We start from the raw sequence: 16,496 nt of genomic DNA on the forward strand, positions 1-16,496 counted from the left end.
TAGCGCTCTACCACTTGAGCCACAGCGCCACTTCCGGCTTTTTTCTTTTTGCTTATGTGGTGCTGAGGAATCGAACCCAGGGCCTCTGGCATGCAAGGCATGCGCTCTACCACTGAGCCACCTTCCCAGCCCCCCAAATGAGTTCTTTAAGCTGGGAAATGCAGAAATGGTGACATAAAACTATAGCAACACAGATTATTATTTTCTGAGACACTTGAGCCATAACACCACTTCCAGCCTTTTCTGAGTAGTTTATAGAGGTAAGAGCCTTATGGACTTTACTGCTTGGCTTGCTGGAGTTGAACAGTGATCCTCAGATCTCAGCCATCTGAATAGCTAGGAGGAACTAGGATTATAGGAGTGATCCACTAGTGCCCTGCTCTGAGAAGTTTTTATGTTATTGTCAAAGTGATGTACAGAAGGGTTACAGTTACATAAGTCAGGTAATGAGTACATTTCCCAAGAAGTTTTTGATAAGCAAAAACCTGTTATGCTTAGATTGAAAAAGCAGCTAATACAGGCACATATACATGTATACACATCCCTTTTTATATATAAAGTTAAAAATTCATATTTGTCTGAATTCAGACTTGAAGCAGTATCTTCCATTGTTTAGGGGGTCACAGCTTTACACTGAAGGAGGTGCCGGTAACCATGAGAAACTTTTAGTAACTTTGAGGCTATGTTCTTTCCACATACTTCACTTTATCCATTCTGTTCAGAGTTGTCTGTATCCATTACTTTTTTGTCTTCTCTCAACATAAATTCTTTAGTGTTGATAAATGAATGCAGTGACTTGAGAAGCTTAAAGTTATTAAAAATAATAGTAAGGAAGGACTGGATCTGTGGTACGAAAGGTGGAGAGTGTCTGCCTCGCAAGTGCAAGGCCCTGAGTTCAAACACACTATTGCCACAAAAAAGTCATAAACACATTTAATTTCTCCCTAAGTTTTAAGAAGTTCAGCATTTGGGGAGAAAGGTTATAGTTTTCTCCTGAAAGGTGATTTTCGATTTTTTAATTAAGTATATATTTTTTATTGTAAAGATACTGTACAGAGGAGTTAGTTACATGAATAAGGTAATGAGTACATTTCCTATCAAGCATTGTTACCCCCTCCTTTGTTTTTCCCCTACCATCCCTTCCTGCCCCACCTCTTCCCTCCCCTCTCCTCCAGGTTGTAAAGTTTGTTTTCAACATAGTGTCTTGTACATCTCATTGCTACAATGGGTCAACCTGTATCCTTATTTCAGCATTTTGTTATTTCCCTTCCCCTCCCCAAATTAGAAAAATGTATATACAAGATGCAGGGCACTGGAATCAAATACAGTGAAAACAGGGGTTATACCATGGGGGAAGAACATACTAAAGAAACAAAAAAAATCACTTAGTACATTATAAGTACATTAAAAACAACAGCAAGAAGCTGGGCACTGGTGGCTTACGCTTGTAATCCTAGCTACCGAGGAGGCTGAGATCTGAGGATCACAGTTCAAAGCCAGCCCAGGCTAGAAAGTCCATAAGCTTCTTATCTCCAGTTAAGCACCAGAAAACTGGAAGTGGTGCTGTGGCTCAAGTGGTAGAGTGCTAGCCTTGAGCTGAAGAGCTGAGGAACAGTGCCCAGGCCCAGAGTTCAAGACCCACGACCCACAAAATAAATAAACTAATTAATTAAATTTAAAAAAACCCAGCAATAAAGATAAAACCTTGTGCCCTATCTTGGGATTCATTTCACTTTGCATCATCTTATCTGGTCATATGTACATAGCTTTTGACCTTTTCTGCTTGTCCTAGACTTACTAGTTATTGCAAATAATGGAAGCCATGGGACCTATGTTCCTTTGGGCCTGGCTTACTTCACTTCATATAATTTTTTCCAAGTCTTCCCATTTCCTAACAAATGTGATGGTGTCATTCTTTCTGATGGAGGCATAGAATTCCATTGTATAATGTGTGTGTGAATATATATATATATATATATATATATATATATAGGTGAATATATATATGTATATATGTATACATCTATCACATTTTCTTGATCCATTCATCTATTGAAGGGCATCTGGGTTGATTCCATAATGATTTGCGATTTGATTGCTTATTTTCTAAGTCTGCAAGCTGATCTTAGTGTAGAGGATTAACCCACCCTGCAGGGGTTTTAGGTTTGACTGTATGGAAGGGTGTGTGAAGTAGCAGAGTGGGGAGGGAGAAAGGAGCAGAGTGAGCTGGGAAAGGCAGTGTGTCCTGGCATCAGCACCTGAAGGTGGTGGCACTGTATGGACAGTTCAATACTTGGCGCACAGAGGAGGTGGGAAGAGTGAGGGACTGAGTGATCTTGGTTTTGAGAACAGCAGGGATATTTCATTCCAGGAGTTGTCCCTGTTACTTTGACCAACCCACCCTCTCTAGCTGTGTGCCCAAATGATTTATCTTCCCACTTGGAGACATTTTCTGGATTATTCTGATCTTGCTTTCCTGGACATTGAATTCATTTTGGTAGAATTGCCTGACACAGGCATGTATGTGTGTGTGTGCTATTGCATCAGGATTCTAGTGATAGAAATTTTAACAGTCTTCAGCAGCATCCCCTCATTACCAGGTAATCTGGTATGGATTTGTTCTGTCTTACATTGATCTGAACATGTCTCACCATCTCTGAGTTAGGATATCTTGCCTAGCCAATAGCATCTTACAGTTGCACTTGGCAGGCCGTGGTTGTGACAGGCCATCATTTCCTGTACATTCATGAACTTCATCATGTCTGTTCTTATTGCCACTTCACTTGAGATGGATCCACTTCTGGTGCTGCATGTACTGTTTTTCAAATGTTCTCCGAAAAAGAGCACTGTCATTTGGCATTTAAAAAAGTTTCTCATGCTCGTAATCCTAGCTACTCAGGAGGCTGAGAGCTGAGGATTGTGGTTCAAAGCCAGCCAACTCTGTAAGACACTTATCTCCAAATAAAGACTATTCAAAAAAGCTAGAGGTGCTGTGGCTCAAGTGGTGGAGAGAGCTTGCCTTGAGCAAAAGAAGCTCAAGGACAGCACCTAGGCCCAGAGTTGAAGCCCCAGGACCAGCCCCATCCCTCCAAAAAGTTCTGTAGAACACAGAGAGGTATGAACACAGAAAAGAGGAAAATAAATTTATTAGTCTGTGTTTTCCTGCAAAGTAACAATTAGATGTTTACAGCCTTTTTTAAAAAGAGGATATCTACAACTAAATGGAGCTCTATTTTTTTTCCCTTACTGAGAGATGACCAAAATAATTTCTTTTAACATCAAACTTCATCTGAAGGTAGAAAAGCTGCCAACTCCTCTGACTAGATGAAATAAATTTCAGCTCATCAAGAGGCTGGTATGGGGACTGGGAGAATGGCTCAGTGGTAGAGTGCTTGCCTTGCATGCATGAGGCCCTGAGTTCAATTCCTCAGCACCACATAAGCAGAAAAAGCCGCAAGTGGTGCTGTGGCTCAAGTGGTAGAGTGCTATTCTTGAGCTGAAGAGCTGAGGGACAGCACCTGGGCCCAGAGTTCAGGCCCCACAACTGGCAAAAAAAAAAAAAAAGAGGCTGGTATGATCGATCCCCATGTAATAAAAAATTATAATTATAGTCAATTCAGTTATTGAGTTAGTTTAATTGGCTGTTTTTCTTAGTAGAAAAAAAATAAGGTGTACCTTACAAAGTTGATCTTACACATACATCTTATATTGCATGATTTATACCACCCATTGAGTGTGGTTTAGTGTAACCAGGTCTATAGTAATGATCTCACTAGCATCAACTAGATTGAGCAAAATTATAGAGGCCTACAAGTGAGGCTTTGTTTTTATTGGGACTATGCGTTAATAAATGAATCTTTAGAGAGAAGTGACAAGTAGCTCTACAATTTTCTGTTTTAAAAAGGATTTGTTAGCAGTGCTTGCTGCCTACCTGCCTGCTGTAGGAAAGCCCCCTGCTCTTCACTTTTGCCATGGCTAAAGGCTTATGATGTATTTGGTCTTGTCCCTACGTGGTACATGGGCAGCATGGAAGGCTGCCTGGCTTAGAGTCTTAGAGCTGTTGGTGCAGCTACTTCCCTGATGTTTACCAGTCTAGCAGTTGCTCTCTGTCTGGACCTCTGATACCACTTTTACCTAACTGTTCTATGGCTCACAGTCTTCAGGGAAAGCAGGAAGATTTGTTATTGAGAAAATGAAGGGCAGGCTGGAGGTGTGGCCCAAGTAGTAGAGTGTTTGCCTAACAAGCATGAGGCCAACCTCTGAGTTCAACCTCTAGTACTGCCAAAAAAAGAAAAAAAAGAAAAGAGTTCATTAAAAAAAATACTAAGGACCTTTGTCCACTAGTTCCTTAGTGGTTCAATGGCAGTCTGAAGAAAGACTGTTCTATTCAGGAACTGCTCTTATCTTATTATTCCTTTAATCATAGGCAAATTGGAATTTAAATTCATGTTCTAAGATATAGTTTTTCTCTTGGCTGTATTTTTTCTGGGGAAAATAAAGCAAAATAAAACTCTCTCTCTCTCTCTCTCTCTCTCTCTCTCTCTCTCTCTCATGTTCTAACTAACTTCCACTGCCTAATGGATGAGGTTCCTAGTGGGCCTTCATGACTCACATCATTCCAGCCTGGCCTATCTTTTTTATTGGCATTGCTGATTGCTCTGGCCCCTATCTTGTCTTTGATCTCTTCTCACTCTCCTTGGCCCAAGGCGTGCAGCATAGCAGCGGGGAGCCCCCTTCATTCTCTCTGGCTTGGTGGAGGAGCAGCACCCATGCCCTGAGTTCAGACCTCATGACCACTATCATTACTACCACTAACAACTAAAATACAGCAAAGCCAGGTTAGAGTGGGTCACACCTGTAATCCTAGCTACTTTGAGGGGCTGAGAACAGGAGAATTGCAGTTCAAGGCTAGCCTAGGCAGAAAATCTCAAGAGACCTTTTCTCAAGTGGCCCATGCTTGTCATCCTAGTCTTGTGAGCTGCTGAGATTGGAGGATTGCTAAAGGGATTACTATTCCAGGCCCATCTTCGCCGAAAAGCCCACAGGAAGCTTGATGCTTGCTTGGGCTTGTGATCTCAGCAAAAACTTACCCAAAAGTAAGTAGATAGTTGCTCAGGTACATGCCTAAGCAAGACCATTTAAAATGACCTTTTAAAATGACCATTTAAAAGCTAAAGGGCTGGAGGCATGGCTCAGTGGTATCTAGCTAGCCTCATAAGTATGATGGTCCCAAGTTTAAACCAAGATTGTCTTTCCTCCCATTTGAAAAGGTAGAGAAGAAGACAGAGGAAGAGAGGTGAGAATAATAATGTGGAATAGTAGTAAAGTATCAAGGATTAGAACAACAGGGGACAAAAAACAGGAATACTTGTTTCTGAGAAAAAATATGAGGCTATATTCAAAGGTAGGACACCTGATTGCTCTAGTAGAGGAAGATGTATATAAACCGTAGTGGTGTCGCTCTGTAGATCAGCAGTTGTTGAAATGATTAGAAATGAAGAGTGTGTACAAAGTGACAAGTTTAACACATTTTTGAATGGAAAAACATATATTTATTTATATTTACCCTCTATTCTTTTTTTTTCTTTCTGGTCTTGAGGCTTGAACTGTGGGCCTGGGTGCTGTCCTTGAGGTTTTGTGCTCAGCTTAGTGTTCTACCACTTGAGCCACAGCTCCACGTCTCTTGTCCCTGAGCTGTTTTGCTCAAGGCTAGCACTCTACCACATTGAGCTACAGCTGTACTTCTGGTTTTCTGATGGTTAATTGATACGAGTCTCTTAGGCTTTCCTGCAGGGGCTGGCTTTGAACTGCTATCCTCAGATCTCAGCCTTCTGAGTAGCTAGGATTACAGGTGTGAGTCACTGGTGCCTGGCTACCCTTTATTCTTAATTATATAGAAATACATCTGGAGAGAAATAAAAAAACTGTGATAGGAATGTACATTGTTTAATTTTTATTATAATGTTTGTTATAACCAGTATTGTGCTGAAAACTAATGAGAAATACAAAGAATGTGGTAAAACTCATGAGCAAAATGAAAACAACATAAAAAGAGTGCTAAAGAGAAAGTCAGCCTGCCTTTTACATTGTTTTTGTTATTGAGGTTTTGTTTAACTGAGTCATAAAATATAAGTGCTGGAAATTGTCTTCTAACAGTTCTTAAAATTTTTTCTTAGAACCTTTACACTAGAAATGATTGAAAACCCCAAAGAACTGTTGGCAATATTTTTATATTAGAAATTAAAATTGAGAAATTAAAAATCTTATTACATGTTTACATAAATAGCATTTTTGTGACAACAAAAATTTAACGAGAAATTTACCAATGCTACGTATTTTTACAAATCTCTAATTTTAATTTTGGCTCATTAGAACACAGATGGGTTCTTCCATCTGCTTATCCATTTAGTCTGTCCTGATGCGTTGTTTTGGTTAAAATGTAGCTTCACACACTACATAGCTGGAAAATGGAGTCTTTCAATTGCTTTTTCAGATCATTTTGTCTTGTTATGTGGCCTCTAGAAAACCCCACTGCATGCACAAGAGGACAAGATAGAAAGGCAAACACTGTCTTAGTATTGTCCAAACAATTTGGCCTCATGGGCTCCCTGAAAATGTTAAGGACCTCCCAGGCAGCCCCAGACCACACTTTTCAAACCATATTTCTAGCCCTCGATAGCTGAGAAAACCAGAAATTGACATGTTAGGTATTTTCACCAAATGACAAGGTAGGGGGAAAGGCAGAGTTCTAGGGTATAACCCTTCCACTTCCCCTTCCATTCCTCTTCCCCTTCCATTCCTCATGCGTCTGGAGAATTCCTGGATTTAGAATATAATTTGAAGTGGATAATCTTCTAGGATATCAAAATAAGAATTTTTGTTTGTTTTGGGTCTGAGACGGGAACTTAAACTTGGTACCTGATAGTTTCACTCATTGGCTAGCACATTACCAATTGAGCCATGCCTCCAACCCAAGACCTTTTTTTTAAATCTTGAAGTTTTTTTTTTTTCCCTATAGTTGGTGAACCAAAACTTTCTAGAGAAAGTAGCATTAAGATTGTAAGTGGAGGGGCTAGGAATGTAGTTTAGTGGTAGAGTGCTTGCCTAGCATTCATGAAGCCCTTGGTTTGATTCTTTAGTACCACATGAACAGGAAAAGCTGGAAGTGGTGCTGTGGTTCAAGTGGTAGAGTGCTAGCCTTGAGCAAAAGAAGCTCAGGGACAATGCTCAGGCCCTGTGTTCAAGCCCCAGGATTGGCAAAACAAAACAAAACAAAAAAACCCAAAAGACCCAAAAAGATTGTAAGTAGAGCTGGGTGCTGCCGGCTCATGCTTGTAACCCTAGCTACTCAGGTGGCTGGGATATGAGGATTGCAGTTTGAAATCAGTCCTGGTTGGAAAAAATCTATGAGACTCTTATCACCAATTAACTACCAAAAGGCCAGAAGTGGAGCTGTGATTCAAATGATAGTGCACTAGCCTTGAACAGAATGACTCAGGGACAATGCCCAGGCCTTGAGATCAAGTCCCAAGACTGGCCAAAAAAAAAGCGGGTTTGGAAAATGTAGTTTTTAACAAATACATAAAGGTCTAGAAACATTATATTTATAAAACATAGGATACATTTTAACTTGTGCTCTCTGCCTTTTACTAGCTGACGAAAAACTTGATACCATCTTTTCTCAGGGGTCTAAAATAGACACTTGGTTTTCTTTTGGCTTGGTGGTCATTTCATGTCCAAACTAGAGGTGCTTTCCTTGTCTGATCTGTTCAAATGCTAACTGGCCTTCTGGATTTAGTGATGTTGGCTCCTTCTCCCAGACTCCATTGGGGTCTCAGACAGCATAAACATGGATGCCTGAGATGGGCAACACTGAGATACCGCTGCTGAGGCTAACTTCAGCCTGACTGTCGGCCCACAGCTGTGTGGAGAGGACTTGGCCTCTTCCCTCCCTCAGTGTTGGCCCTGGATCCGACCTCCTCTTGGTTTGCTTTTCCAAGTTCTTCCTGTGGCGCTGCCTCATCTTTACCTCCCTTTTCTACTCCCTGTCTACTAGCTCCTTCTTGAGAGATTGTCTTCAGTCAGAGTGGCTTCCAGCTACTGGAGTAGATTCTCATAGTGGTCAGAAGGCACGGGGGAGTGGAGTGAGTGTGTGCGGCCTCCTTGTGGAGGGTGGGGAAAGGTCCTTTTGTGGCGCAGTTGACAGCCCTGTCCTGGCTAAGCCCCACGGCGCCTGCCCTCCTCACTGCCTGTTAGTATTCATTGCATGAATGGCAAAATCCAAGTTATTTCACAAGCAGCTGGCTTTACTCAATATTATCTTTCCTATCATTCTTTTCCACTGGGGATGGGGGGGGCATTTTTAAAAGTGTAATTGTGAAATACCCTATTCATGAGACACAAGTGGGGGAAAGAGTGAGGTGAAATTCTGGGTGTCCTTTTGGCCCCATCCCAATCCCCACCCCACCTTCAGATGGTGGGCTCAGGACATGGAAAATGCCTCTTTATGTGTCTGAGCAGTCCCTGTGTGTTGCCTTGTATCCCCTTCAGAGAGCACTTTGAAGTGAGCCCAACAATATATCCTAGGCCCCTGCCTGGCTGCATCACCCTATATCTCAGCTCCTTCTTCCTTTCCCTGCGACCTAGAAAGGTGTTTTATGGCTTGGAAGAAAGAAAGAGAAATTTGAAATACTGTTGAGAATATATTATGTCTCACCATAGAATTCTCTGATCTTGTCTTTCTTGACTTTTCTAATTTTCTTTGTATGGAACACAATCATGTGTGTGTTTCATCTGTAGTGGAAGCTTACACTGAGATGCAAATGAAAAGAGCACAGGGGAGTGTTTTCTATCCAGGAGATGGAGGGTGTACACAGCGAGCTCACCCTTACCATAATTCTCTGGGGCTTTGTCACAGAAGTTACACAGCTGTCATAAGCTTCCATTTTCTTTTCTACAGATGAGGGAGCCATTAAATGAAATCTAAGAATGTTTGCTTTTTGCTTTATTATTTACTTCAGCAGTTATTTATCAAGTGCCATTTTTCCCAAGTACTGTTGGTACTACTGGAAAAATGGCAGGTGAGTAGCAGACACCCATAGATGATGGCTTATTATCAGGTATGAAATGTCTGGCTCCCCCTTTAGATGGCAGAAATGGTGACTGGATGGACATAAGAGTTCTGGTCCTGGCTCTGTGCCTGATTTGAGTAGGACCGTTACTAGTCACTTAAATGCTTTGCTCTTTTTTCCCCTCCTTATCTATCAAATGAAGATAATTAAGACCTAACCTGTTTACTTTATACAGTTGTTTTGGAACTCAAGTGGAATAATGTGTGCGGAAACATACTTTCATACAGTAATTGTGTGTCATAGTGACTGCAATAATGTAAAATATGGCTTCAGTATTTCACATGCATGCTTCATTGGGAGAATATGAAATTATGGGGGTTTAGAGAGACTTGCAAGATACAAAATGTATTTGTTTTCCTTCTCTTTACAGAAGAAGATAATGCTGAACATGTTCTTAGATACAATGATGGCTGATCCTCCCCCGCAGTGCCTTGTCTGGCTACCTCTCATGCACAGGCTTGCCCATGTGGAGAATGGTGAGCTGAGCTTTTCATTCCATTCTGGTACAGGAACTGAGTATTTGCAGTGTCTTTTCTTGGCCTTTATCAGTGAAAATTATAAGCTTGTTGAAGCTCCCATCACTTCAAGTTGTGGTTTTAACTTTCAAAAGAGGAATACTTTTTTTTTTTTTACTGAAAGGGTGGAGGCTTATTACTTAAGATTCTGAGAATAATACAGGTCATAAAACCTGGTGATTCAGACAAAGCCCTGAGATTGCAGGGCTTTTTATTTTATTTTTTTTATGAGCCTCAATTAGTTGTACAAAGAGAATTCTTTTCTTTTTGGGGTCGGTGGTGGGGGAGGGGGAGAACTGGGGTTGGACCTCAGGACCTTGTACTCATTCGGCTTGCTTGCTCAACTGGCACTCTGCCATTTACAACATGTTTCCAACCCTATTTTTTTGTTGGTGAATTTGGATATGGGGTCTTAGACTTTTCTGCTTCAGTTGGCCTTGAACTGTGACCCTCTAGATCTCAGCCTCCTGAGTAGCTAGTATTATAGGCATGCACCTGTTTTGTCAGGTTCGGATTTCATTTTGGTGTGTCTTTGTGTGTGTGTCCGTGTCTGTGTCCATGTGTGTGTATGTCACTGTCCTTCATTACCCCCCCCCCTTACCAAACTATATTCAGCATGCTTCATTATAACATTTTCACACATGTACATAAACTGTTTGGGCCGTATTGACTCTTCTTTATCCTCTCCATTTTCGCTTTGCCCTTCACTAGTATTCACAACCCAGACAAGTCTAAAACAGCTAATTTTTTTTTTTCTTTTTTTGTCGGTCGTGGGGCTTGAACTCTGGGCCTGGGCACTGTCCCTCAGCTCTTCAGCTCAAGGCGAGCGCTCTACCACTTGAGCTACAGCGCCACTTCCGGTTTTCTGGTGGTTTATTGGAGATAGGAGTCTCACGGTCTCTCCTGCCCGGGCTGGCTTTGAACCGCGATCCTCAGATGTCAGCCTCCTGAGTAGCTAGGATTACAGGCGTGAGCCACCAGCGAGCTAAAACAGCTAAATTTTTAAGCAGGATTTTTGAAGGGACATTTAGTTACTGAATTACTATAGTGTTATTATTCCTTGTGGGGCAGTGTATTTATAGCCATAAGTGTTTTAGTAGTTTCATATGTAATTAATTTTCACAAAATCATTTTGTATCTGCTATGAGAAGCTCATTTGACAAAATGCATTGTTAACCACATGACTATTTTACTATGTCTGTTGAAGTATGTCATTTATCGATCCCATTCTAATAGGGTTGGTGCTACTATTTATCCTTACAGATGTTATAAAATGCCTAGCTATTTCTGATCAACATTTGTCTATATATTATTTTGTTATAGTGGGAAACCAATTCTAAAATTATGTGGTTTTTTTGTTTGTTTAGGTCCTTCATATGTATTGGAATAATTATTCAAAAGAATAAATATTTATTTGCATAAGTGAAAATGGCATTGTTGTTTTTGCTTTTTTTGGGTCTGGTCATGGGGCCTGAACTCTGGGCCTGAGCGCTGTCCCTCAGCTCTTCAGCTCAAGGCTAGCACTCTACCACTTGAGCCACAGCGCCACTTCCGGCTTTTTTCTTTTTGCTTATGTGGTGCTGAGGAATCGAACCCAGGGCCTCAGGCATGCGAGGCAAGCACTCTACCACTGAGCCACCTTCCCAGCCCCTGTGAAAGTGGCATTGTTTTGTATTGGATTATGAATCTAAGATTCTAAGTGTAGAGAGAATAAGAAGGTAACTGTTACATGACACACTACAAAAACTATACTGTTACTACAACCTGAACAATCCTTACCTTATTAGCAGGTGACTCAGCACCACACTAACCTTTATCCTGCCAGTCCTCGACTTCCACCAACATGCTTCCCACCCCCTGCTGCCCCCCCTGTGTGCACTGGCTCTTCACTAGCTTAGAGGAGAACAGAAGAATGGCACAAAAAGCCATATCTGTTCAACCAAATGTATCAGAGTACATTTGATCCCTTAATATTAATATGCCTATATAATTTAATAGGAAGCTATAGTTATCACTTGGAATTCTAAACATATTTCACATTATCCCAGAATAAATACTTCGAATTACAAACACCAGCTGTGCTGATGCTGGCTGGGGGAATTCTAAGCACACACCTCTTTGCACTTGGGTCATTCCTTTGAAATACCTTGGTGACAAGAAGCAAGCAGTGTAGACTGCTCGTCTGCAGTGTTGCTCCTCATTGGCTTTTAGATTAGATTTGGCTCCTCTGTCTTGATCATTGTCCAGATGAATCACTTCTCTCCCTGTTCTCTCCCTCCTGCCGCCAGTCTTTCATCCTGTGGAGTGTTCCTATTGCCACTCGGAGAGCATGATGGGCTTCCGGTACAGATGCCAGCAGTGCCACAACTACCAGCTCTGCCAGAACTGCTTCTGGCGTGGCCATGCCAGTGGCCCGCACAGCAACCAGCACCAGATGAAGGAGCATTCCTCTTGGGTAACTGCTTTGTCTTTCAGTCTGTGTCCACGCTCCACATCTCGTGTGTCACAAACCTGTCCTGAGGGATGTCCCCCTCGTGAGGTGTGCTATCATGAAATCTGAATGCCAGCATCAACACTGAGTACTACCCCATGGGATTTTCAGTATTACCTTCTTTGAAAAGGTTCCTTTTATTCAGTTGAATGGATGTTACAGTGCTTCCTTTCAAACAAAATAAAAAATACATTTCTTCTGATTTAAAAATAGTGCAAGGGATGTCCCTTAAGCAAGAGTGGGAAACCTCTTTTTTCTGCCTGTGGCCACTTGAATATTTTATGACAGCAGTTCAAGCATACAAAATTATTAATATAAGCAGACGGCCATGGGCCCAAGGATCAAATGGTTTCTTAAACCTTGTATGGCTCACAGGCTGGATGTTCCCTGCCCTGAAGATCATGTTTATTCTTTTGAGCTTTCAGTAAGTTTTTCTTTATTTCAGGAAAAATTTTGTTCATGTTAGTAGGGCTTAAGTGGTACAAAGAAAGTAGTGTAAAATAAAGGGATTACATTTTTGCATCTCTTACGTTGAGGAAAGTATTATATTTTCTAACCATTTCATATTAGTGTCCTTACCTTCAGAAGTATTTTTGTTTTTTTTCAGCAGTATTAGGGATTGAATCCAGGGTCTAGCACTTGCTAGGCAGGTACTTTATAGGGTAAGCCATACCTCCAACCCTTATTTCCCACTGGTTATTTTTTTATTCTTTTTTTTTTTTTTTGTCCGGTCGTGGGGCCTGAACTCTGGGCCTGGGTGCTGTCCCTCAGCTCTTCAGCTCAAGGCTAGCGCTCTACCACTTGAGCCACAGCACCACTTCTGGCTTTTTTCTTTTTGCTTATGTAGTGCTGAGGAATCGAACTCAGGGCCTCTGGCATGCAAGGCATACGCTCTACCACTGAGCCACCTTCCCAGCCCCATGTCTACAAGACTCTTTTTTTTTTTGTTGGCCGTGGGGCTTGAACTCTGGGCTTGGGTGCTGTCCCTCAGCTCTTCAGCTCAAGGCGAGCGCTCTACCACTTGAGCTACAGCGCCACTTCCCCACTGGTTATTTTTGAGATTGGATTTTTTTTTCTGGTCCTGGGACTTGAACTCAGGGCCTAGGTGCTGTCCCTGAGCATGTTTTTGCTCAAGGCTAGTGTTTTAGCACTTGAGCCACAGCACTACTTCCAGATTTTTCTGAGTAGTTTATTGGAGATAAGAGTCTTAAGGAATTTTTCTGCCTGGGCTGGCTTTGAATTGTGATCCTTAGATCTCAGCCTCCTGTGTAACTAGGATTATAGGCCTGAGCCACCAGTGCCTGGCAGGATCTTTCTTCTTTTCTAGATGTATACCTGGACTGTGGTCTGCCTGTTTTAGCACTGACATGCTGACTGACATGCCATCATGCCCAGCTTCTTCTGTTATAATGGAGTCTTGTGAGCTTTTATGCTTGGGCTGGCCTGGAATCTTTGTGTTACCATTTTTAGCTAGTATAACAGAAGTCCGTTGGTGCCCCACAAAAGTATTTTTTTTAAACAGCAGTATTTATTTGGAGTTAATATCTTTTTTTTCTGTAGTGGTTGTAAATCACGTATTGTTCACATTATTATTTTTCTTTTCTTTTGTAGAGAAATGACATGTTTTTCTTTCCAGAAAGTTGCTCTGACCCTTGTTTCAAAACTTTGCTTTTAGTTTTGGTTGATTGATGGTTGGTTGGTACACTAAATACTAGAAGGGATATATAGGCCAGGATATAATTAACAATTCAGATTCTTACATCTTTTACCATATTAGACTTCAAGTATTAAAAATCATATAATAGCTGGGTGCTGGGGGCTCATGCCTGTAATCCTAGCTACTCAGGTGGCTGAGATCTGAGGATTGTGGTTCAAAGCCAGCCTGGGCAAGGAAAGTCAGTGAGACTCTTATCTCCAATTAACCACCAGAAAACTGGAAGTGGTTCTGTGGCTCAAGTGTTAGAGCACTTGCCTTGAGCTGAAGAGCTCAGGAACTGTGCTCAGGCACAGAGTTAAAGCCTCACAACCAACAAAATACAAAATAACGGCAACCAAAAAACAACTAATGGGTTCCCCTTCCACTTAACATTTAACCAAAAAAAAAAAAAAGGCAAACAAACTCATTTTAGGGATTAAAGAAAATTAATTTTAGCACCTATGTATATTCTGTATCTCTGATGTTTTCTAGATATATAGATTAGAGAGTCTATCTTTGGTTTTATGAATTCCAATGCTGTTATTTGGTTGAAGGTCATTTTTCAAATCATTAAAAAAAACTTGCATAGTTTCCTTTTCTTTTTAACTCAAATAAAGAGAAGTTAGAGATTTTCCATTTTTTTCCTTATGTAAATTTAAAGTACAAGTGCTCTAATGTGCAAACTTTTGTTAGTGAATGATTCTCCCTTGTCTCTTGTTTCATATCTTAACTCTGCACTGAGATAGACTACTCTGCTACCTTTCCGAGTCATTGGATTTGCTGGATAGTGTTTCTTCTGAAATTCTCTTTCCAGATGTTGGAGAAAGAGCATCAGGAAATTTTTGTTCCTCTTCTTATTAGTTTGTACCTACCTACTCATTTAACTAGTTTGTAATCCTTTCACTATTTAAAGATAAGTGACTGAATACTGCTTTATGATTTTTACAAAAGTAACTTTTTTATACTCTTGGAATTTTTTCATTGGGTTACACATTCTGACAACTACATAAATCACAAGTGAATATTTGTTTGGTCCTTACAGTATTCTTTTGAAGTAGATTGTCTATTTGTCATTTTTATGTTAGTTTTATTGTATTTTTTGTTTTATGAGTTGTTTTAATTTTGATATAGTGACTTAAGATTCTGCTGTGGAGCCGGGCGCTGGTGGCTCACGCCTGTAATCCTAGCTACTCAGGAGGCTGAGATCTGAGGATCGCGGTTCAAAGCCAGCCCGGGCAGGAGAGACCGTGAGACTCCTATCTCCAATAAACCACCAGAAAACCGGAAGTGGCGCTGTAGCTCAAGGGGTAGAGCGCTCGCCTTGAGCTGAAGAGCTGAAGGACAGCGCCCAGGCCCAGAGTTCAAGCCCCACGACCGATTAAAAAAAAAAAAAAAAAAAGATTCTGCTGTGGGAAGAGATTGAGTATTAACTTACATACTTTAGAAGTTAGTATTAGAATGTATCAGCTCTGGATTCTGGTGGTAGATGCATACAGCCAGTATGTGTTATCTGTCTGTAGGACATTTGTTTTCAAAATTGAGGCTCTACATGTAATGAAATGGCCCTTTGAGAAAGATGTGGGTGAATCTTTTAGTCTGGGTACAATGGAATTTCCACCTGATAGAAGTGTTTCAACAGGTTTCTTTTGGTTGAGTTTGTTTGTTGTTGTTATTGTTTTGTTTTGCTTGTTTGTCTTATTTTGGAGAGGCTTGCGGGGACTCCAGCTCAGACGGACTGGGGAACGGACTGCTCTACCACTGACCCTCATCCCTAGGCCCTCTCATCACTATAGTAGTAATCTCTTTGAAGGTTTTTCACTGTGTCTGAACTGATCTTTTTTTTTTGTGCCAGTTTTGAACTGAGCTTCTTTTGCTCAAGGCTAGTACTCTACCATGTGAGCCACAGCACCACTTCTGGCTTTTTCTATTTATGTGAGGAATCCAACCCAGGGCTTCAATTTAAGGCAAGCACTCTACTACTAAGCCACATTCCCAGCCCTGAACTGATGTTTTGGACACATGTTTCTATATGCTTACAATAGTTACATTTAGAGTTTTTAATCTGTGAATTTACATTGTAGATTTGAATTGTATAAGCTTTCATACCTGGAATTTACTGGTTTTTCCAAAAGGTTCTGCTTCATGTTAATAACTTCGTAGTAATACAACACTTAGGCCTTGTTCATTGAGGTAGTTTTCTGTTTTTCTTTTTGGTGCCAGTACTAGAGCTTGAACTCAGGGCCTGTGTGTTGTCCCTGAGCTTTTTGCTAAAGGCTAGTACTCTTATCACTTGAGCCATAGCTCTACTTCTGGGTTGTTGTTGTTTTTTTTTTTTGCTGATTAGAGATAAGAGTCTAATGGACTTTACTGCAGGGGCTTGCTTAGAACCATGATTATCAGATCTTACCTTCCTGAGAAGCTAGGATTATGTGTGTCAGCACTGAGGTCTGGCTTCATTTAGTTTGTTTTTTATGACCCAAACTACCATATGGTAATATATCTCAGATTCATCCTGTTCAATCATCTTGAATTCATTTAAAAGATGCTTTTCTGCTTTGTGGCCAGACACTAATAGGCAGGGGGATACAGGGATATATCCACCACACACACACACACACACACACACACACACACACACACACACACACACACACACACACACA

The 16,496-nt window shown here is 41.0% G+C and overlaps 1 protein-coding gene across 10 annotated transcripts in view; it reads left to right on the forward strand.

Moving 5' to 3' along the window:
• The window catches only part of Dtnb (dystrobrevin, beta), a 173,324-nt gene that overhangs the window by 37,268 nt on the left and 119,560 nt on the right, over window positions 1-16,496 (forward strand). For all 10 annotated transcript variants that reach the window (XM_013013712.1, XM_013013719.1, XM_013013714.1 and 7 more), the window contains exons 6-7: window positions 9,502-9,607; window positions 11,935-12,101. In XM_013013712.1, coding sequence (XP_012869166.1) covers window positions 9,502-9,607; window positions 11,935-12,101 — 273 coding nt within the window. The remainder of the gene's footprint in view (window positions 1-9,501; window positions 9,608-11,934; window positions 12,102-16,496) is intronic.

The sequence above is a fragment of the Dipodomys ordii genome, unplaced genomic scaffold (assembly GCF_000151885.1).
Source record: "Dipodomys ordii isolate 6190 unplaced genomic scaffold, Dord_2.0 Scaffold20, whole genome shotgun sequence".
Classification (NCBI taxonomy): Eukaryota; Metazoa; Chordata; class Mammalia; order Rodentia; family Heteromyidae; genus Dipodomys; species Dipodomys ordii.